Source organism: Rattus norvegicus, chromosome 9 (assembly GCF_036323735.1).
Source record: "Rattus norvegicus strain BN/NHsdMcwi chromosome 9, GRCr8, whole genome shotgun sequence".
Lineage (NCBI taxonomy): Eukaryota > Metazoa > Chordata > Mammalia > Rodentia > Muridae > Rattus > Rattus norvegicus.
The window spans coordinates 116,685,378-116,708,871 of NC_086027.1; the positions used below are offsets into that span (position 1 = coordinate 116,685,378).

At 45.0% G+C, this 23,494-nt stretch overlaps 1 protein-coding gene across 50 annotated transcripts in view; it reads left to right on the plus strand.

The window, feature by feature from the left end:
* Positions 1–21,897, plus strand: part of Epb41l3 (erythrocyte membrane protein band 4.1-like 3) — a 204,411-nt gene extending 182,514 nt beyond the window's left edge. For 7 of the 50 annotated variants that reach the window (XM_063266554.1, XM_063266546.1, XM_039082927.2 and 4 more), the window contains 13 exons: positions 3,199–3,252; positions 5,798–5,833; positions 6,018–6,083; positions 6,656–6,847; positions 12,688–12,762; positions 13,087–13,185; positions 15,384–15,506; positions 16,062–16,436; positions 17,719–17,850; positions 18,548–18,646; positions 19,142–19,222; positions 19,500–19,616; positions 20,771–21,897. In XM_063266554.1, coding sequence (XP_063122624.1) covers positions 3,199–3,252; positions 5,798–5,833; positions 6,018–6,083; positions 6,656–6,847; positions 12,688–12,762; positions 13,087–13,185; positions 15,384–15,506; positions 16,062–16,436; positions 17,719–17,850; positions 18,548–18,646; positions 19,142–19,222; positions 19,500–19,610 — 1,443 coding nt within the window. In that variant the 3' untranslated portion in view covers positions 19,611–19,616; positions 20,771–21,897. The other 43 variants (XM_017596242.3, XM_039082930.2, XM_017596244.3 and 40 more) reach the window with 21 other exon arrangements.
* Positions 21,898–23,494: the final 1,597 nt, after the last annotated feature.

Consider the following 23,494-nt stretch of genomic DNA (forward strand, 5'->3'; position numbering starts at 1 on the left):
TATCAAACATTGTCTATAGAGCGTGCTGCCATTGGAAATAGAATATTATGTACAAAGACCATTGATGGGTCTCTCACATGGAAATTTAGGGTTTCTATTTTTCCTCTTAGCGGAGGAAAAAGTCCTCATGCTCACATGATAAGATGATTCCTGCTCTACGCTTTTTCTAAATTCTGAATTGCCGTTTGAACGTTCCCAGCGCTAACCACACAGATCTTGTGCCTAATCCAGGGTTTACATCTTGTTGGAGTCGGTGCATGAGAACCAGTGTTGACTTGGGCATGTCTGCATTACATCAGCAAAGCAAATCACAGCAGCCCTGTTTTAAGCTAGTGGACGAAGAGTAGGGGCTTCCCAGGCCCTCCGTCCTCGGTACTGCAAACTCTGAGGCTGAGTCAGCGCTGACCAGAGCAGCCTTCCATGTGTCTCCAGCCTCCTGAGAGAGAGCTCTGGCCACCAGGCTCTGGGTTTGGCCATCTGTTCAGTGTTGACTCTCAATCCCCGGTGTTGAGAGTCACCAACATCTGGGTCACTACATTTCTTAAAATGGCATTTGTTTACATGGCTTATTTTAATTCTGTAGGCCTCACCTGCTCTGGCAGCCAAACTGGATGGCCTCTTAAAACACAGTTCATCTCTGCCTCGCTCTTTTGCAAAACCACTAAAGACAGTGGTCCTTTTAACACATCCCTCCTGCCACAGGGAGTCAGTCAGTTACTGCCTTTCTCCAAAGCAAAGCCCAGCATATGAACACTCAATCACTTCAGATAATGGAGCGGTAACTGGCCCAGCCGTATTCCTCTTAGCTTTCAGAATGGTCAGGTGAGAGGCAGAAAATCAAGTCGCCTTCCAGGAGACGCTTAGATGAGTTTAGTTTGCTGTGGCGTCGGGTACGATGGTCTCTGAGTCTCTGAGTAGTTCTTTCTAGTGCCAAGAAGAGGGAGATCTGTTCAACTATGCAAGGAAAAAAATGATTCGCCAACTGATTTATAACTCTAAATTGTGTAGACATAGTATCGTATAAGTAATTCATGACATTCTGCCCTACAGCTTTGTGTCCTCACAGGTACATAGTATATATTATTAATAATATACAGTATACATAACGGCTGCTGTCAAAACCGCCTTATTCGAACTATTATTTTTGTTGATAGAGTGGACTATAAAGTAGGAATTTCAGGGTCTACAGATGAGTTTTTAAACACAGGATCCCATCCTATCCAACCCCCCTATCATAGAACTTTGGGTCCTTATGCCTCGTTACGGGTGTACGCCCTGCACCCAGGTTGTGAGGGTTTAGATATGGCCAGCAACATCCGATAACTAGGAAAACCAGAATAATAACAACTAACAGTATATTGTATTTTAGTTTCTCATTCGCGACTTTCAATTCTGTGTGGTGGAAATTCCATAAAGCACTTGGCCTCCCTGGTGCAATGTAGCTACAGCTGTTACTGTCTCCATTTTCACCAAAAAAAAAAAAAAACAAAAAAAAACCCAGGAGTTAAATTATGAAACATGACCAGTGTATCCCAGGCTTGAAAAGCAAGGATTTGAGTATATTTAATCCGTCAACTCCTCACTCTTGCCTGTGACTGAATGCTCATCAGGTTGGAGAGTTCATGAAGTAAATTTTAAAATTGTATGAAAACCCGTTAAGGTAGGAAGAGGATTTCCTCCATAACATCAGTTGTGTCCGACACAGCTAATTACGATTCCAGGCATGGCTGGTTCCTGTTTTCTTGAAAACCTAAACTGTCTTCCAGTTAGTCTGTGTTCTGTACTATCCCGAACCATCCTTCCCTGGCTGTCAGTTGTGGAGGCTCTGGGATCACCACAGCCATGCCTTAGTCCTGAAGGAGAATTAATAGACACCCCTGGCCTCCCTGCCACACTTTTTAAGCTGAAGTGATTAGGCCATGAAAAATCTGTTGAAACCTTGTCCTCCATTCTCAGGCACACCTGCCAAGTGCGCAGTTCAATTCCTTTGTTTTAGGAATATATAAAACCGGAGTTTGAGGTAGAGCCAGGACACCGTCCTGCCAGAGATAGGTCAAGAGAGGCAAAGCAGTCCTGGCCACCATGTCTAACACCCCTTTTAGGTAAGAGTTGTATTTAGAGCACAACTCTCCAGCCTCTGATTCAGATACTTAGTTTCAAACTATCAGCCGCAAGGCTTTGACCGAGAGAAACTTACTAACAGGTTGAAATTTGTGGATGAAAAAAAGTATCGGTTTGTATCTGACGGCTCATCTTCCTAAGAGGATGTAGTGTCTGTTTCAAACCGTGAGCCCCTTTAAACACATGGAAACACATAGACCTCAAAAGTGAGCCAGAACCGGCTCTCGCAGTCCCCCAGAATCCTCTGCTCTGCCCAATGCTGTGCTTTGTTTTACGTGTCTCTAAAAATATCTCTCTCTCTCTCTCTCTCTCTCTCTCTCTCTCTCTCTCTCTCTCTCTCTCTCTCTCTCTCTCATTAGTACTGCTATCATTTGCATCATTTGAATGGTACTTTTGCAATGAGACGTTTAAATGCATACCCAACCCTACCTCTTTATATTGGAGAATGGGGCAAAGCGACCAGAGCTGCTACCCACTAGCGATGCTGTTTGAAAATTAAGTTATGCTTTCTATATAAAATACATGCCCGTGAATCACCAGCGTATGCTCCAATCACTAATTGGTAATGCAGACAGCCTGGTGGTCATATAGTGGGTGCAAATGATCCAATAGAATAAATGAGGGGCTGAAAGTCCAGCGACTGTTTCAGTAGCCATGAGCATAAATCTAAATTCATGTACTTTTAAGATGTGGCATTCCTAGAGTAAGATGTGTGTACGTGAACCTCCATTTGATTGGTGCTCACTGGTTTTTTAGGAGAGCTTGTGTGAGGCATCTGTAGAAATGGGGTTGGGGGAGGCGGAGAACAACTTGAGGTTCTGAACTGTAAAAGCAGACAGGTCAGGGCGGCCCACTGTGTGTGTGCCTCGGGTCTTGACCTCGGAGGGGCTCTGCTGAAGACCCCAAGCTCTGCCTCCTCTTTGCTTCGCTCATCCCCTTACCCCCGTGGGAAGGTAGGATGCCACAGGTCCCAGAGAAAGAATGTGAATGGCCCTACCAGTGCGTGCTCTCTAACCAGACCGGTTTGTTTTCTATCCCTGCTTCCTCCTTGGATCTGATTTCTTCTGTGATCCACAGACTGACAGTGAGCGGACAGACACTGCGGCTGATGGAGAGACCAGTGCCACAGAGGTGAGGACAGAGTCAGGGCGAGAGCTGACGGTTCCTAGCACAGATACACTGAGGGCGACCAGAAGCGCAAGATTTCTGCTTTAGCTTTCGGACTGGAAGGAAATGCTGGCCTTGGGCAGAAACCGAATAAGTTTTGTTTCGTTTTTAGTTTCTTGGTTTGTTTGTTCTTGCCTAAGCCAGTGGTTTTCAGACTCTGACATCTGTCCGAGTGGTCTGAAATGGTCCTCGCTTCCTGCTTCTGGTTCTAACGGGCTGAGGCAAGGGCAATTTATAGTTCTAACCGGTTCCCAAATGTCTGGTCTTGGGATTGCATTTTGAGAAACTGTTATCTAACTAACGGTATCTTAAAGACAAAATGGGAACATGCTGGGAGGAAGGAGAGGCAGACAGTGATACTCCTGGCTCAGATAGGAGGCTGTTTGTGTATACTAGCAGCCATGATGAATGAGGAGGAAGGTCCATGGATAATTGAATTAGCTGATTGGCTGCATACAGATACATTTGTAAATCCCCAGGGGCCACCTAACACTTAGTAAAGTAACACTTAACACATTTTGAGCCCTTGGCTACCACACAAGTCACTCTTAGGAAATGAATTCCTTAAAGAAAGGAGACCAGCAGCTTTACTACTTGCAAAAATTGCATTCAGACAGAATCCTATTATTTCTCCTGTATGTGACTTGTTGTTGTTAAAAATCTGCCCCTTTAGGAACAGTGAAAATACTATAAAATTGGGATTGGAGAGATGGCTTAGCAATTGGGAGTGCATCCAAGCATCACATCAGGCTGCTCTGGGGTCATCTAATGCTTGTGGCCTCTACAGTTACCTAAATTCATGTATATACCCTCTCACACATATTCATATGGCTAAAACATCCAAATATTTCAAATAACAGTAAAAACATTCTATAGGAATGAAATCAAGGTGGACTCGCTTCTCACAATGCGGGATGAACCTGTTTTACTTGGTGACAAAGTATACTTTAAGCAATGTGATCTTTTCTTACGCAATTCAATAATAATCACACTTTCTGGTTGGATTTTTGAGGAGAAAAATGCTATGTTATCTCCATAGATCAGTTAACTGAAAATGCCTTCAGAGAGACTTTATTTTCTGGTGGGCACTCTATAGGGTTTCTTCCTTTAGAAATGCCACAGCTTATAGATCATATTCTAGAGTGAAAGGATATAGCGTAGAATCCCTTTGCAGACTCTCTTCAGTTGCCATAACTAAGTGAACTGTGAGAGACGGTTGTAAATATCCACAGGCAATTCCCTGCGGTTGTAAGCAACCACAGACTAGTACATTAGGGAGATGCCTTCCAAACCTGATCTGTGCTAGAAGCGAATGGCAATTCACCAACGATGCCTATAGCGATAAAAAAATCTCTATAGCAATTTTTAAGTTTGTTGCACAGCATTAAAGCAAGTGGCTGTGTCTATGTAGCCCTGTATACTTGGGAACCTAGAGATGAAATAAAGAGCTGGGACCCAACACATAAGAACCAGCACACCACCTGTCCAGGGTTGCTGTCCTGTTGCCATTGTGAACACATCCCCTTCCCTTCGTGTCACTGGGCATTGCTATATATACTATGGAGCTGTGCAGAGAAGGCCCCATGGTCCCATTGGCTGATAAGACATTGAAGACCAGTTAAGACGTATGTGGCTATACATACCCGTAATCCCAACACTTGGAAAATGGAAACAAAGTATATGGCCAGCCTGGGCTATGTAGCAAGACTCCGTCTCAGCAAAAACAAAATGACATGCTGAGCCCTCAACAGACTGACTGCTTCACCCGTGGCTGCTTGCTTGAGTATGACCTGATTCTCATCTGTCCTGTGACTCTTACGAGGATCCAGAGCCGACTCAGGTCGGAGAGCTGCAGTGGGAAGCAGCTTTTCCGTGCTTGAACATTGGTCCTTCAGTATCAGGCCAAGGGAAAAACTAGGCCCTTAAAACTGGGGAAGGAAGAATAGTGAATTGGCTGTGGGATGTTTTTGATAGGTATATTTTAATTAAGAATAAAATTGCCAGCAAGCAAGACACTAACACACAAAATAAATAATAATTTTAAAAAGCAAAGTTCGTAGGTACGAGGCAGCCAAGATTCCTCACGACTTAGAAATGCAGGACACTGTGTATTAAGCTCTTTCAGCTGCGGTCCTGCGGTCTACAAACAAAGTTGAAATAGCTGACATGTGATCCCTGTAAGATTCTACATGTAATGAACTGACTCCCCAACTTCCAGACTCCAAAGTCTTTGCTGATGTTCAGTGAGGACAACCTGCTAAGCCTTCCCTACCCCTTTCCAGAGCACAGGCGTCTCTGCCTCTCAAACCACTGAGCAAGGAACCCCTTGTTCTTAATGAAGCCTCTTCCGTGAGTGTTACCCTTCCTGTCTAAGATAGCATTGCACCTGCATACGAGAGAACTGTGGTGCCCACGGCCAGTGAGCATCGAGTGTAGACCACAGGTCTTCAACCTTAGAGCGAATCCCTTGGTTAAGTCTTTATCTCCCACTCTTTCTCGATGCTGGCAGTCGGACCAGGAGGAAGACGCAGAGCTCAAGGCACAGGTAGAAGATTAAAGATACAGCAAGCCCCCCCCCACGACCAGTGTGTGATAAACCATTGTTTGTCTGCCGTGTCCAGGCATCTTCCGCATGTTCCCTCTCGGTTACCGGCAGCGTGTAGAATGGCGTTTGTCCCCGTGACTACCGTGTGTCCCTTACCTTTCCCTCTCTTCTCCACTTTTTTCAGAATAGTCTGATTAAGCGAATAAAGGGTGAAAATGTGTATGTCAAACATAGTAATCTTATGTTAGAGGTTGGTATTGGTGTATACCGGTGCATGCTTCTGTGTGGTGGTCTCCTCCCATGGCATCCCTGTGGCCTTGAACCGTGATGCATGACCGTGTGCCCAGCTGTCAGCAACGGGGTGATTTCTTGGCTCACTCTGGTTTCTTATTCTCCCCTAGACTTAGCCCCTTTTCCTGCGTGTGTATTTGTTTTAATACTTTCTGGTTACACATAAACCATGCTCCACACTCTGTAGAATTTACCTTTAACTTGTTTTTTTTTTTTTTTGGTTTTTGGTTTTTTATTATTTATTTTTAATGCTTGTGTGAACCTAAATTATTTTTCTTTTTCTTTTCTTTTTTTTTTTTCTTTTCCTGGAAATACTACATTTTCACTAGTGCGTTTGTGGTAGTGTCTTGAAACCTCGATCCAAATCCCATTTCCGTTTGACTGCTAATATGTTTGATATACTTTTAAGAGAAAGAGAGAGAGAGAGAGAGAGAGAGAGAGAGAGAGAGAGAGAGAGAGAGAGAGTGGGGGAGGAGTAGAAAATCACTGTGGAAGTCTGACCGCTGGACTCTTGTCTTGCTCTGACTATAGGAGCTAGATAAAACTCAAGATGAGCTGGTGAAACACCAAACCAATATTAGCGAACTGAAAAGAACCTTCTTAGAAACCTCTACAGAAACTGCCTTAACAAACGAATGGGAAAAGAGGCTCTCCACATCCCCCGTGCGGCTGGCTGCCAGGCAGGAGGATGCGCCCATGATTGAGCCACTTGTACCTGAGGAGGTCAGTATTTCGGCTGGTTGTCTGCTCTGTGGTGCAGGATCTGGGACTAGGCAGAGGGGTGGTGACCTCTGGAACAGTAGGTGTTCAGGGCTCCCAAGAAAGCTACCAGGTAAAGAGAGCAGGTGGCTAAAGGGTGCAGGGGACCTCAGCCTCAGATGGAGCTGATAACTGGGCAAGTTCAGGGGACTCCAGAGCTCATTGCCAGGTTCTTACCCGGACTTTCAGTTTTATACTTGGGAGAAGCTGGTGATCTCTTAATGAGCCGGTGCCTTCTGTAAACACACTTTCCTCTCCTACGTTGAGAATTGCCCACGAACACTCGTGTCTTCTTCTCGTTGATGAGAAGATGAGACTGTCTGCTGTTTAAATGAGAGAAGTTGATAGCACGTCAGGACAGACGTCCCTCTGGCATACAATACTGGGCTTTTATTTAATTTAATGTCTTTTATTTTAATCGTAACTGGTTATTTTAACCAACTCTAAATCAGTGATTCTTTCCTTTTTTCAAGTGAGAGAAGCCCCCCCTTTTTCAGTAAAACTTTCTCAGATAAGAAAAACTGACTTTAAATTACAGAATGGGGACAGCTGTGTCACCCCAGGGCTCACACTCAGCTTGTGTAGTGACCATTCAGTCACCCACTAGAGAGCATCCTGCTCTCTTTCAAAATAAATCGTTTCTGGAAATTGCATCTTTGGAGCGCCGCCATATTGATTGCCCTCCTTATCAAGATCCTTTCATTGTGAGATGCTTGCCCAAGAAGCTGTGTTAGAATGGAAAGTTAAAACTCCAGCTGCTGTGTGAGAGAAAGCCATTAAGCAGTCCCGTATATGCATTTGCTAAGTCCTTGCAGAGAGAATAAGAATCAAATTACATGTATTGTTCAACATCTCCTTATCCTCCTTTGAACACTGTTTATCAAAAGTTGCCAGTATCTCATTATCACTGTATTCATGACAAAGCCTGTCCCGGATGAAAAGAGAAGAGATGGATACCCATTCGAGTTACTGTGAGGAAGTTATTTTTTCCCTTAGGTAGAATAAAAGTATTGTCACCAAAGTCTCCCCGTACCATTAAACACCGGTTGTTCCACTCAAATTGCTTAAGTACCGGGAGACAGAGTTTCACATTTGTCGATTTAATCGTTATTGCCTTTGCATTATCAAGAAGGGCACTAACCGACTAAGGAAATGACTCCTTGGTTAATAAAGCACTTGCTGTGCGATCCTGAGGACAGGAGTTTGGGTCTCCAAAATGCTTCCTAAAGCCAGATGTGGAGTGTGTCTCTGTAGTCCCAGAGTCCATGCTGAGAAAAGAGCCAGAAACCAAGGAGTCCCCAGAAGGCCCTGAGCCACCTGGGTTGGCACACGCAGCAGTGAACAACAGACCCTGTCTCAAACATGCTAGAAGACAAGAACTAGAACCCATACACGCCGTGACACGTGTGTGCCTCACTCACGCACATATACACGTGTGTGCACTCGAGCATGACCACACACACTTTATTTCAGTTATCTCTTTTGGATACAGTGTTCTGGCTCTGAACATGTTAGAGCTTAAGTTATAAATACACAAAACAAAGAGCCACCAAAGCAAAACAGAGAAAAACGAAAGGCCAGCATCCCTTTCCATGATGATACTGGACAAAGTCACGGTTGATATACTTTCTGAATGATAATTTGGGTAATTGGAGATGTTAATAAATGCAAAGACTTTAAAAGTCAAAGACATAAGACTGAAAAAAAAGACATAAGACTGATTAAAACCTTTTACTCTCGACCTAAAGGTTTGTTTTTTTAAAGATTTATTTTATTTAGCTGAGTGTGCTGTCTTCAGACACACCAGAAAAGGGCATCGGATCTCACTACAGATGGTTGTGAGCCACCATGTCGTTGCTGGGAATTGAACTCAGGACCTCTAGAAGAGCAGTCAGTGCTCTTAACCACTGAGCTGTTTCTCCAGCCCAAAACCTTTCACTCTTGAATCTTAGGGAATGGTGTTGAATTAGTAATCGAAGGAGATGGTGCTCTGAATGGTCCGTAGATAGCCATGCCTTCTGTGTCCATGCAAACAACAGAGACAGCCCAGAAAGGTCTTTTCAACCGAATAGAAACATCCCTTTGTAGTTCAGAGCAGGCCCAGTGTGGCTACTCTTCACTCTCCCCTGAAGTGTGCAGGAGTTCCATATGCCATCACTCTCTTACACAGATGAAATCAGGAGGCGCTTGTCTGAGTATAATGAGCTTGAGAGTGAGGCATGCTGGATAGCCAGAGTGAGAGCAGTCTTCACATGGCCCAAGCCAGGCAGAGCGACCTCTACACTCCTAGGACCAGACTAGGACCAGACAGTTGTCAGTGACTGTAGTTCAGCCCAGAGCCCTAAAGATACACTTAAAAGCAATTGAAACATTCCTGTTGTCCGAATCAACTCCAGTAACTATGTTTGCACCTTGGCTTTTCCTTCTGGCTTTCTGAAAAGCAGGCAATCGTTTTAGCCTGCACCTAGGCATGTACAAAACCTATTGGTTCACAGACACATAAGCAATCAGTTTTTTTTGTTTTTTGTTTTGGATGGGAACTGTTTCTCAAAGAATATCTATTATTTGGTATCTCTCTATTATTTGATGTGGCCACTTTAATTATCCAGTGCAGAAAGAAGCCCGGTTATGCCTACAGAGTAATATTTAATTTATTCTTTAATTGACATCCCAAATAAAATAGTGCTATTTCGTGTCAGAACCAGGAAGAGACTTAGATTCAAATTTATGGCCCAACTTAAATGGTTTCTGCTTTGTTTTTGTCTTTTGGTGAATTCCGGTGAGAAAACGATATGTTGGGGGGGAAAAAATCTAATAACTTATTTTTAACGTAGTTTTCTTTTCATCTGTAGTGATTGAATGCCAACCGTTATTTCTGTAAGATGCTACCACTTGTGAACAATTAGGAAGATACTGAGGTCAACTGTGTAGTGAACTAATAATGGTTATTATTGACTAATAATAGTGACTATATAACGACTGATAATGATTACTCTGAGAATGCCATGTGTTCACTGTTTGTGAGGTCAGACGTTGCTTGCTGGTGTGTCCACGTTTCATACGTCTGAGTGAAGAAACAGCAGAGAAATAGCAGAGGTGCCCCCAAAGCAGTGGATAAAATCACTCCCTCACGACACTAGCAACAGATTGGTTCGTGTAAACGAGGCGTGTGATCAGAACCACTGAGGACTGAGTTTCCACAATGACCCTGCACATGGCTCATGGGCCAAGCACACGGGCTCTTTGACTGTTACTTGGATACCCAGATTTTCCAAATCCCGATTAAAAGAGCGGTGTTAATACCTGTGCAGAACCAGGATTGTCCCTCTCTCCGTGTGAGTGCTGAGCTCACAGATGCACTTCCCGTGTGATATGGGGAGCCCGATACACGTAGTGAGCCTAAGACAGTACAGATAGATAATGATTGGTTGACTCCCATTATTGGCAGCATTCATATTTTCAACTTCACCCACTCTCTCACATGTATTAGTAGGAAACATTAATAATCCAGAGGTTAGTTTGTGAATTTTGGACTTGGCCATCCAAGTACACTGCAGAGTAATGGTTAGCCATTCGATAAAAATGGCTGTCAAGGGGCTGGGGATTTAGCTCAGTGGTAGAGCGCTTACCTAGGAAGCGCAAGGCCCTGGGTTCGATCCCCAGCTCCGAAAAAAAAGAACCAAAAAAAAAAATGGCTGTCACGTGCTCGTGACTGTCTGCTTGGCTGTCGTGAAGGCTCCTGTGTAGAGAATTCGCATTCATCAGACGCATGTCACTTCATTAGTAGAGGCGACCGCTGGGTTACAAATGTTAGCTGCTTCTGTTATTGACACACAGTTCTAAACATGACTTGTTGACGTGTCCAACCGCAGGCACGTGTTTCTTAAAATTAGGGTTTCGTTGGTTATTTTTCAGCCAGGACATTTCCTGGAAACCACCATTTAGTTGCCAGACTTTTGCCCCTAGCTTTTATCTTTGGGTTAACATTTATCTCAGTCATTGTAATTAGAGGTCTAAATTTTTTTTTCTGGAAGAGCACCTATAATTTTGATCTTCTCTTCCTGCTCCCCACTTCCATTTGAAAAAAAAATAGAGGCTGTGAGTGAGAAATGTTTTTTTTATATATCTGCATTTAATAATTGCAGTAATAGTCTTCCTCCAGAATTGCAACAGGATGAGAATTATTTTTCTCCTATGAAAATTGGTTACTCACCGCTCTTTTAAAAAGAATCATCTGAGAATAGTATTGTCACTATCTATAGTAGGCCCTGCAGAATGTTCTAGATGTTCCCCTACAACCTCCTATAGGCAAGCAGTTCAGCGTTGTCCTTACTAAATGACTAGTAGACAAACCAAGTCACTTCAATAGGGCTGATTAGGTTGGGAGGCAGACCGTGTATAGAATTTAATTCTAAACATATCCAACTGTGTTGGCTGTTTCTGTGAGTGGCACGTGGTTCTGAATGTGGGCTAACCTCTAGTTTCCTAAAAGTATAAAGTTTATGATGATACTGTTAAAAGAATTCCATTCTTCCAGAGATTTGGAAATTTGCCTGATTAGTTTTTTAAGGTTAATTTTTAAAAATATTCTTTCTGTCCCTACCGTATGGAGTTGTACGCCCTGCAGAGTCTGGCCTAATAGTAATGGGATTACCATGTGAATTAGGTCTGTTTAAGGGTAACGGAAGTAACAAAGGGGTCACTTAAAACTCCAGGGTTGCTTCCTATATCAAAGGATGATGTAGTTCCTCAATTCTATACATTAGAGAAAACCACGGTTTGATATAAAGTTTCCAATCAGATCATCTGAAATTAACTTTAAAATCATTTATTCACTGTAGGGTAGATGTTCAAACAAAGCCTGACTCTCGTTTGCTTAGTGGCCAGCAAAGACGTCTTTCCAAAACTAACTGGGTTTATTCAAGTGAATGGTGTCCCGGTTTGCTTTCTGTACTGTGATTTCAAAAAAAAAAAAAAAAAAAAAAGCACTCTGCCCAGAAGCAACTTAAGGGACAAAGAGACTTATTTGGCTTATCTAGTTCCCAGTCCGTCACTGAAGGGAGTCAGGGTAGGATTCAAGCAGAGTCCATGGAGTAGTCTCCCTGATGATTCACCCGCAGGTTCAAGCTTAGCTCTCTTTCTCGTGCATCCCAGAACCCTCTGCCCAGGGAATGACATCACCTACACAAATAACACTCAAGACAGTCCCCCACAGATACACCTGCAGGCCAGTCTGACCTGGGGGGCTGGGGGATTTACCAGCTGACGTTTTTTCCTTCTCAAATGACTCCATTCTATCAAGTTAACCGTTAAAGCTAACCAGGACAAGTGGCTAACAGGCCAACCACATGTGTACACATTTTCTTCATTACCAAGCAACATGTGAGTGAGGAAGGATATGGTTGGCTACTTGGGAGAAGCAAAGAGAGTGTTTCCTCCTAACTTACCTTTAGAAATATTTTCCTCACACTTCCTCTCAGTACTATGAGGGCTATGATAGGGACCCATAGAAATGCTAGGAAACCCTTCCCATCGCTCTCGTGTGTTCTGTGTCTGTGGAAATGTAAAAAATGTTGGGAGTTGTGTGAGCATCCATATCAGAAAATAGCACTGCCCTCTCCTCTAGGTAGGCTTATTAACACTCGCAATGGCTCTAGATCGGTTTTTACTTTTCTCAAATTCATACTTCTTCAAGGAGGTCATGAATGATGTGCATGTGTATGAGACACGGCATTGCTTCCTAACTCATCTTTCTGGAAAATGTCTACTTCCTCTTCCCCAACCCAACCCTTCTATTCAAACAGACCAAAGAAGAGAGAGAGATTTCTGAGAAAGTTGTATTTTTACAGCAAGGAACCTCGCCATTCCTTGAGTCTCAGGTAAAAGGCAAACACGGGGTAGTTGCATAAAGGATCACTCTCCAGCATCATCAGAATGTCTAGTTTTTACGTCCTTAGTGTTTCTTGTCGGAAGCTAAGGTGGGTATGTTAATTCGCTTAGGCTTTGGGGAGGGGAATTTTCTGAGCGTGTCCATAGTCGATTACCTATGGCTTATGACTTCTACATGGCAAAAGTTGCTTCGAAGCTTCAGTTCTACTTGTGGTAATCGTGGCCTCCACGGTGCCTGTTTTATGGAAGCTGCTGCTGTAAATGGCCTTTGACTGGTTTTGAACACGCTGAACTTACACTGGTTTCCTTACTAGCCAAGTGTGACTAAGAAAACGCGGGAGGGAGTCTCTGCTGATTCTGCGGCCACCTCCCATCAAATAATCTTCCAGAAAAGCGTCCCATCGACCCTAGAGGTTATTTTTTCCAATTCATTTCCTTTTTACCCCAACAACAGCATGTAGATCAACCTGTAATTATTTTTTGCTTCACATAAACATGTGTCCAGATTCAAGTTCTCAGGCAACAGTAAATGCAGACGAGAGAGCACCTTGAGTGTGAGGCGTGAAACACGGTGCTCAGCTGTCCCTACCTTGGTCGCCCTTCCTTCTTTAACCTGGCAGGCAGCCTAGCTGTTAGCCCATCTTACCCTCTTAGATTCCATGTAGGCCAAGGTTTCTCCCTAGTTGGAACTAGTGCTAAAGAAAGCGGGAGAGAAACTACTGAGACATCGGACCATAGTTAAGATTGGAACACCCTAAAAGCCACTAAGTCTTATCTATAAAAGGATGATCCGGTCAGTAGTATCACGTCAGGGGAAGTGCCATTCCAGTGCCTTGAATCCAGGTGCATTCAGTGTGCGTTGATGTCATATATCGTCACGAGTTGATGTCCCTAGATAAGGACTTTGCATGTGTGGAAAATGGTTTTTACAGAAACTTGGAGGACACCGGCAACTTCCTTGTGAAAAATACCAGTATGCGGAGCGCCGTGTAACAGCAGCAAACAAGGAAATGTGTCTTTTGTACTTATATGTGTGTTCAAGGATAGGGAGCTCAGTTATACCATCCAACCTTAGATTAAAAAGCAACCAGATGCCAACCATAGGGTCAATAGGTTTTTTATAAAATTCATTGTCAAAATACATTCCTATTTGAAGAAACTTAAAATTGGAACGCTGCCTCATAGAACATATTCTAGGTTGAAATTAGTAGATTTTAGGTGAACAAAGACTGAGGTCACAAATCCTTAGATGACAGCAGTCCTTTGCTTCTGTCCTGTCCCATGCCTGAGTGTAGGTTATGCTCTGACATTTTAGTAAAGAATTCTTATTTTAGAAACCGGATACCATGGGCTATTCTAACTTAGCTTTTATATTTCGAATATAGGGCACAGAGGATTGGGTTATTGTAGACAAAATACCCACTGAGGTAGTTGATGGTGATTCGAAAAAGATTGTGACTTACAAGGTGGTGACCGTGAGCAGTAAAACTGGGGAGATCCCAGCCGACTTGCTAAAATCGGGCATGGTAGACATGTATGGCTTCGACGACTTGGCCAGAGAAATGCAGCTCAAAGAAGAGAACAAGCAGAAGGTATACACGCTGGGGAAATCCTATGACACTGTCTCCGGAAGAATCGTCACCATGACTGGGAAAGCTAAAGACAGCGAGAGAGGACCGCAGCCCTCCACGCTGGAAGGCCTGCAGAAGATGGAGAGTGGTGCCTCGGAGGCCCTGAGGGTGGGCCCCCTGTTGGTGGAATACGAGGTCCTGGAAGCCCTGACAGAGAAATCCGGAAGAGCACCCGAGGTCCAGACCCCGAAGCGGAGATTGTCAGAATCCCTGGCACCCATCAAGGAGGCTGAATCTCGTCGGCAAAGCCCTGAGGAAGATGATACCCAGAAGGCTCCAAAGCTGGGAGAGGATGCACCTGCCCACCTCCGGTCCAGCAAAACCCAGCAGGTGCCGGAGTGTGAGGTCCTCAAGGTGGGGCCCTTTGGCCCTCGCAGGAAGAGCCTGTCTGAGTGGCGGTACTCCCGAGAGCCGGCCTTTACAGTAGCTACTGCTCACTACGTCACCGAGTCGTCCGCATCCCAAGTGGTGGTAACCAGTGGCTCTCATTCGGTCACCGCTTAAGATTCCAGCATGACAGTTTCTGAAACGGCGCCCTTCCACCCTGAACCTTTTCCGTTTCTCTTGCCGCTTAGCTTTATGTTGAGAGCAGCAGCGAGCCCAGCTTACCCTTTTTTTTTTTCCCTTCCAATGATTAAATCAATATTGCAGTCCAAAGTCAGCATTAAAACATTTTCCCATTTTATTTCCAGCTGCTCATTCCCAAGGTGCGATGATGCTTCTGTGGCTTGCAATGATGAGGGGAAGTGACCAGCTTAGATCGCCACCACCCTGATCCCAATAACTCTCTGCTTTAGCACACGAGGGCTCCGTCGCCTAGTCCGCTCCATTACGCCCCGTTCTTTTCTGTTTCTAAGCTCTGTTCCTGGACTCCTTCCTTCCTGCTCCCTTTCCTCTGCCTCCAGTTTTGTCTAACAAGCTGCAACTATGTGTCCTAGCTGTCTTTCTCCTCCTTGACTCTCATTTCTTTATTCACTCAGACTAAACAATCTTCTGGGGAGAAGCTCATGGATGGCTCGGAGATCCTCAGTCTATTAGAGTCTGCGAGGAAACCCACAGAGTTCATAGGAGGGGTTTCATCTACTACCCAGAGCTGGGTGCAGGTGGCCATTTGTTTCTGAATGTATCCATTTGCTTTGCTTTGTGAGTTTGTGGTGGATGGGTGCGCTCCTAGGTGCATGCATTGAGTATGTGTGTGTTTTGCATGCAAGCCGCCTTGCCTTCCTGCATCCCAAAGGTGTCCTCAGTTGCGCTTTGGCTGCTCCATGTATCCATCGTGTTCCTTCCACTCCACTTCAAGAACGTGCTTCCTGTACTCAAAAGCAACTGTGTCAGGAGACTTCAATAGCGTTTAACTTTTAAAAACATTTTGTCTCATCTGTTGGGTCTAAGAAAATGCTCTTCCTTTCTTTTCTCTACTTGTGTATTTTTTGACTGTGCTCCGAGGAAGCTATGCAAGACCCAGTGTGTATATCAAAGAGGCTCACCTCAGAGCTGGTGAGAGGAAGGAAGGAAAGCTAATTTTTATTTCCATCAGCATTTGTGCCTGTGAGCTCTTGATGGTGGCTGTGAACATCCTAGCAGGGGAACTTCAGGGGTTTTGTTTGTTTCATTTTATAAAAGGTCACCCACCCAGACCCTGTACTCTTCCCATACAGAAACTGGAAACGAAGACTGAGACCATTGAAACAGAGGTGGAACCCACCCCACACCCTCAGCCCCTCAGCACGGAGAAGGTGTTGCAGGAAACGGTGCTGGTAGAGGAGAGGCACGTGATGAACGTGCACGCCAGTGGGGACGCTTCTCACACAGCCAGGGATGATGTGGATGCCACAGAATCAGCACCCGCAGACCGTCACAGTGGGAATGGGAAGGAGGGCTCTTCTGTGACAGAAGCAGCTAAGGAACAGAGAGGAGAGGAGGCTGACAAGTCTGCCCCGGAGCAGGAACAACCAGCCACTGTCTCCCAGGAGGAGGATCAGGTGTCGGCCATCCACTCTTCTGAGGGTTTGGAACAAAAGTCTCATTTTGAGGTAAGTGGTCGTTACTCTCTTCCTGTGATGCCGAGATTCAGATCGGAGTTAACGTGCAGCTAGATTTAACGTTACGCCCCGTCGTGCACGGCCTTTAGTCTTTCTTTCTGTTCTTTTCCTTTGCATCACATGTCAGGGTTTCCACGATTTTGGTTCACAGAAACTAGTAGTGTTGATGTGTAATTCTAGGATGCGATTTCTGTCTTTGAAATTATGACTGTGAAAACACGGGAGACCCATGATTACACATTGAAGATTTGGAGGGCCACGAAGATGGCTCAGTGGCTAGCAGTGCTTGGCACACAAGCCTGAGGACCTCAGTTCAATCCCTGGTCCCTGGGACTTACGGTGGAAGGGGAGAACCATGTTCTGAGAGTTGTCCTCTAAAATACACACACACACACACACACACACACACACACACACACACATACACACATATACATGCATATACACATGCACACATACATACACATATACACATATACATACATATACATACACATATGTACATACACATGTGTACATATGCACACGTATATACAAAAATACATACATGCACAACATACATACATGCACACATATATACATATACACATATGTACACATACACATATATACATACACAAATACCAACACATATACACACAAATACACATACCTATACACACATATGCATACACACATACACATACATATACACATGCACATATACACATATACCCACACATATACACATATATATACACATACACATACATACCCACATACCCACACATATACACACATATACATACACATGTACACATACACACACTAATAATAATAGATTTTAAAAAGAAAACTTGGCATTTATTTCTGATCTATTATTGACTTTACTAGGAATACCAGAAATCTCTCCTCCCACTTACAGAACCTCATCCTTTATCCTTTTACTGAGATTCTCCAAACATCGGTGGGTGGCAACCGATGATGTAATACTTGCCTCATCATCCTTGGTTGCTAATTTAAGAACTCATCTATAAGTTTAACAGCATCAGTGTTCGCATATGCGATTGGGCAGAAGGAAGAGCTTATTCTTTAATTTCCTTTCAAATGTTTCCATTGCCTTGAACAATCTACATTAGCAACACTGTAACTCGGAGAGACTAACGTAGATTTGTTCTGTGCCACGAACCCCACGTCACCCCCTCACTTAGTCCTGAGCACAGTGAACCAAGAGCAAGCAGCTCAGATTGTGCGCCCGCCTCCATAACCTCTCCCCTTGCTTCCCACGATACAGTCGTCCACTGTGAAGGTAGAAAGCATAAGTGTGGGCAGTGTCTCTCCAGGAGGAGTGAAGCTAGAGACCTCTACCAAGGAGGTGCCAGTGGTCCACACAGAGACGAAAACCATCACGTACGAGTCTTCTCAGGTAAGACGGTCTGTGAGAACCTGGCGACTGCATGGCTTTGGGCATTCAAGTTTAACTACATGGCATCAGTCTAAGAGGCTGGAGGATCCTGCAGCCAAGCCTCGTCTTGAAGAACAGTGCAGTGCAACCGTTAGTTTGATCGCTGATTATGGAGGTGTCGGTGCTCAGCCTGGGCCTCAGATAACCTGAGTGTACAGCTATGGATAAGGAAGAGGGCTCACTCAGCCACACTCAGCTCACATTTATTAAGTCTCAGTTTGTTGACCCTCATTGCCTAGAGCTTACTCTTGGCAGCTCTCACCTTTCATCTGAACTGTGCAAGGATGGTGAGAAGCAACTGTTCCTTCCGAAGAAGCGTGTTCCTTCCGTGGGTGCTGCGGTCCCTCACCTAGAGTTACAACATCTGCTTGTAACTTGCGAATGTCCTCGGCACCATTTAAATAATCTCTAGGTGGCTTGGACAGCCTTGCACAACATGAATGCTGAGCGGGCAGTTGTCACGCTCCGCTACTTGGCCAGGGTCTGCACACGTTCGGTCTGCTTGCAGATAGATTTGAGTGTTTTTCTGTCTGTGGTTGATTGAGTCCTAGGTGGGAGGGCTGTGTTCACTCACTGTAGTGCATTAAAGAACAGACCAGTCCTGAGGAGAGGAAATATAACGGTGCCCGTGTGCTCTGTGTGTTCCTGTCTCGCTTAGGTCGATCCTGGGGCAGATCTGGAGCCAGGTGTGCTAATGAGCGCCCAAACGATCACGTCTGAAACCACGAGTACTACCACCACCACACATATCACCAAAGTAAGTGGGGAGACACCCGACAGCGTTCCTGACCACTGGGGAAAGCCATCGCTCCTCAGAGCCTTGGACAGATTAGGCTGCACAGATAGCTCTATTAAAGTGAGCTCTAATCTTCATAGAACCAGGGGAAGGAGGGGATATGGGAGAGGGGGGAAAGGGGATAACATTTGAAAAGTAAATACATAAAACACCCAGTAAAAAAAACGCTTAATACAAAAAAGTAAGCTTAAAAACACATGTATTTACCGTGCATCTCCCACGGTATGCTAATTTCTGTTGAGGGTCCTCAGTGTTCTCTCCAGTGGTGGGCGTAGAGTGGATCTCACAGAAACTGGCCCTACCAAACCCGAAGAACTCAACCCTACCCTCACTTTTGAAAGTAAACACGTTAAACGTCTGTGGTCGACTCCTATTTTAGTTCTATAAGATCGAATGGCAGCTAGGCCTCCCCGTCACCCCAGCGGATAGCTCACAGAGCTCTTCTGCTTCCTTTAGACTGTGAAAGGAGGCATTTCGGAGACGAGGATTGAGAAGCGAATAGTCATCACGGGAGATGCCGACATTGACCATGACCAGGTAGTATGGGCGAGACGGTAAACGCTCTGTCAGAGGGGTAAACGTGACCATGTTGGCCCTTTGGGTTCCCAGTGCTAATCTTCCCAGCCCAGTGCGTATTCGACAATAAGTTTCCGAGTTAACCTTCCAGTAGATGCCTTTGACCCCTCCCTCGACCGTTGTGCCTCGGTGTTAGCTGTGGGGATAGATTTAGCGTGTGTAAGTCTACATCTTGCTACCGCTCATGCATGTCCCACCTCCTTTTTGTTTTTGCCCTCCTGTGATTTCCCGGGGATAGGCGCTGGCTCAGGCAATTAAAGAGGCCAAAGAGCAGCACCCCGACATGTCAGTAACCAAAGTAGTGGTCCATAAAGAGACAGAAATCACACCAGAAGATGGAGAGGATTGACCGCAGGTAAGAGGTGGCACGGATTCTCCAGGCTGGCCTCGGTGGCATGCGGCATGGGGCACTCCCTCCCACCCTTCGCCTGACCTGCCCTCTCCCTCATTCTCTCACTGGCGCCTGTCGGGCCTGGCAAGCAAGAAGGAGGAGAACTGTTTCGTGGGTCCCGGGTTGTAGAGGTTCAGTCTTCAGGGTTGTGTCGGCACCCACTCAAGTGAGGGGGAAAGGGGGCACCCATGCCAGTGAGAGGAAAAGGGAAAGGAGGCTCCTTGCTTGCACAGGCCTTACTGCCGCCACTCTCGCCGTCTGGGCTTCCCCTTGTCCTCGTTACCCAAATTTGAATTGTCAAATTTGACTTCCCCTGCCCTTCTGCCTGGTAAGAACCACGGCGGGTTCTAACGACTAGCTGAATCCATGTTTCAGCTTGGAGCTGTAGAGGGATTAGCCGTGCCCCTTCCTGCTTTTGATACAGCATCGCCCCTTGGAAGCGCCCTCACGCTTCCAAGATAAATGTCTGTGCCTCCGACTGTTTGGTTTGGTTCGGAACTGAGCACTAACTTTTTTTTTTTTTTTTGAATGTCTTATATCTCCTGCATTTCGTGAGTGACTTTCTCTGGGGTACACTGTTTTGTCTGGGGGTTGGGGGAGGGGGCAAACATGCAGACCTGTGGTTCTGTTTCCTTCCTGGAAGTGCATGCCTTGCCAAGCTGTGTGGTCGGCGTGGTGAGCAAACTGTACCCTCTGTGTGCACAGCCTTGTCGTGTATGCCGACCCGCCATGCAGACACTCAGGTGGCCGTGCGCATCCCTGGGTGTGCTGTGAATGCTGACTAATGCCCTTGTAGCAACTTGCTCCTGTGCTTCTGGAATAAGACATTGAAAAGGATTTTTTTTTCCGGTTTCATCTCAGGTTTAGCATTTAGATTCATGAGTAATATCTCTTTAAAATAAGAAAGTAAATGCTAAACCCACTCAGATTTAAGTTAATACAATTCTTGAAAACAAAAGGGAATGAAAGATCGTTCCCCCCACTCCCCCGCAGTGGGCTTGGATGATGCAGTTTTCAGGCTGCCGATGTGAGCACTCGAGCTTCCGAGGTACTTTTTGTGACTACTCAGATGTTTTCCAACGAGAAAGTAGTGAAATCTTTTTTTTCTCCTCCCACAGGAATAACTCAGCTAGCACGTGAACCCAGTCGTGTAAGCCGTCAGGAAAACCGGAGCCTATGTGGGATTCCCTCTTCTAACCCAACTGACTCATAACCGTCCGTGGAAAATTCCGATCCAGGAAAGCTGACTTTGACCGTTAGATGAAAGACCCTGGCAGAGAGATCTTCCCATAATAAAGCAATCCAAAATCAGCATCATTAAACTGATACTGCATGAAGCAACGATAAAAAAAAATCACAAAGGAGCAGCACTTTTAATTTTCACCAAAATATCTCCGTTTTCAACTCTACCTGCACGTTCATAACCAACAGTGTAAGCCGTGATCTCATGTAACCCATCGACAACTCATGCCTTTCCTAGTTTATTATTAAAAGTCTCAACAAAGTTGCAGTTTCATAGATGACAAATTCTCTGTTTACAATAAATGGTAATCACCCTACAATGCTGTCAGCCGTCTAGGTCCTTCTGGTGTGTCAGATTTACCCCAGATTAGATGTGCCAATAACCAACCTTATCCAGTAAACAACTTGAATCGTGTCCTTGTCTAATCTGGTTTTGTTATTCTCGCCCATAAGCAGTTACAACTCTCTGACCCTCTAGAAATGTTTAATGCTTACAAACCTTGCTTTATGTCTCTAATTTGCTGTAAGGTAGCATTGGTTTTAGCACACTGATGTGGTTTCTTCTTCCACACTTGCTCTGGTCTCTATTCGACCCAGAAAGATTCCCAGAATTACCTAAGCAAACCCTCAATAATGTAAATTATCATTTGTGTGGGAAGAAAATACATATTTTTTGTTAGTTTATAATATTATGAAAATTCACTCCAGGGAATACCTGTCTGGCTACCTTTACTTTCTGTTCTTTTTTCTTTTTCATTGATTTTTTTTTTCTTCTTTTACTTGAACAAAAAGGTGTTTTATTTACAAATCTGGTCCATACTTACAATCTAGTTCAGAACCAAGCCTTAAATTGTACAGAATTTCCACTGTAATTAAAATATTTAGTGTTCAGTTATAAATAGCCTCCAGAAAGATATATTGTCCACTACACTGTCAACTGCATCACAGCCCGTCGTGAATGATGTCACCGCATCGCGAAATAAAAATGGCAAATGCATTGAAAGCTCTCGTCTCCAGTGTGGAGTGGTTGCCATTCTGTGTGGTTTTAGTGCCCAGAGTTCACACGCACCTCATGCCTCACATCCAAGGCCCCGTCTGACTGAAATTCGGAATGATCCTGTAGTCGGGGTTAGAGATTCACACATTCACTCTGTGGTATGCAGACTTTGATGGGTTAGGGATGATAGCAAAATACATTTATATAAATATTCAGTTCCCTACAATGGCTTCAAAAGGGCCATTGTGGGCTGTCATATTTCAGTTCTAGGAGAAAGGGTGCTTTTTGTTTCTGAATGCTTTTAGTCTAGCCAGGAAGCACTGCTCTGTCAGACACCGGCTCCACCAGAATAAATCAGATAGCATTGCAAAGGCCTGCATGACCTCATCCTGTCACGTTCCTCACGTCGTAAACATGAAAGCCAAGATCCAAAGGAATGCCTGCCTTTATTGACGTCTTCGTGTCATGGTTTGCCATGAGTTCTGACTTCAAAAATGAGGACATTTACAACTTAGTGGGCAAGTTGCCGTCATACAAATGTGAGAAATGAATTCTAGCCCCGGAATTGACATAAGACGGGGTTGGGGGGAGGGGGTCTGAGGCTGGTAAGATGGCTCAATGGTTAAGACCACTTTCTATTCTACTCTTGCAGAGGACCCCAAGTTTGGTTCCCAGTACCCACATGGCAGTTGTCACCATAGTTCCAAGAACCCTAAAACCCTCTCTTGCCTCTGCAGGCACCGGGCATGCACATGGTGTGCAAACAGACATGGGGGGCAAATACCGATACATATAAAACTAAGTCCTTCTTAAAGTCCAGTGTGGTCGTGTGTGCTTGGGCTCCAGTGCTGGAGAGGAGGAGACAGGATTGTTGTAGTTTACTGGCCAGCCAGCCTGGCCTAATCAATGACTTCCAGACCAGTGAGAGACCCTACCTCGAAAATACAAGGTGGACAGCTCCCAAGGAGCATCCAAGGTTAGCTTGTAGCGAAGGAGAACTTCCCACGCTACATTCAGAAAGTGTGTGGGTCTCCCTGCTCTCGTGACTTGTTGGCAGATTCCGTCCATGAGGACAGGGGAAGCAGAGACAGTGTGGGGATGGACGGGCAGAAGCCCTGTGAGTAAGGACAGTGAATGACCACACTGGGACCAGCAATCAGGAGGCCGATGAACTACTAAGGGTGATTCAAGGCTTACAAAGATTGGGGGAACTGAAGGTAGGAACATCCAGGATGGGCAAAGGTCATTGGCTGGAGGATTGTGGGTACATGACATGCCTCATTAGCATGGGGAAGCATTTCAGGAATCTCAGGTGCTGGCCGAACATTTTATCAGGAGAAAGGAATTTGATCCTGTAATCAGACTAAAGCTGCATGGCATTCCTCAGGTAGAGGGGTATGTGGGGGCTTAGAAGTCCTCAGACGAGGTCGGAGAAGGACAAGCCCAGCTAAATAAAGGGAGTCTCGCATTTGCACTGAGCCCAGAGGCTATCCGGTCAGGGTGGATTCAGACCTGAATTAGCAGAGTTTTCCCACAAACGTTAATACTTTAGTTAACATATAAAAGTGGCACAGGGTGTCCTCAGACTGCCTGCAACTGCCTG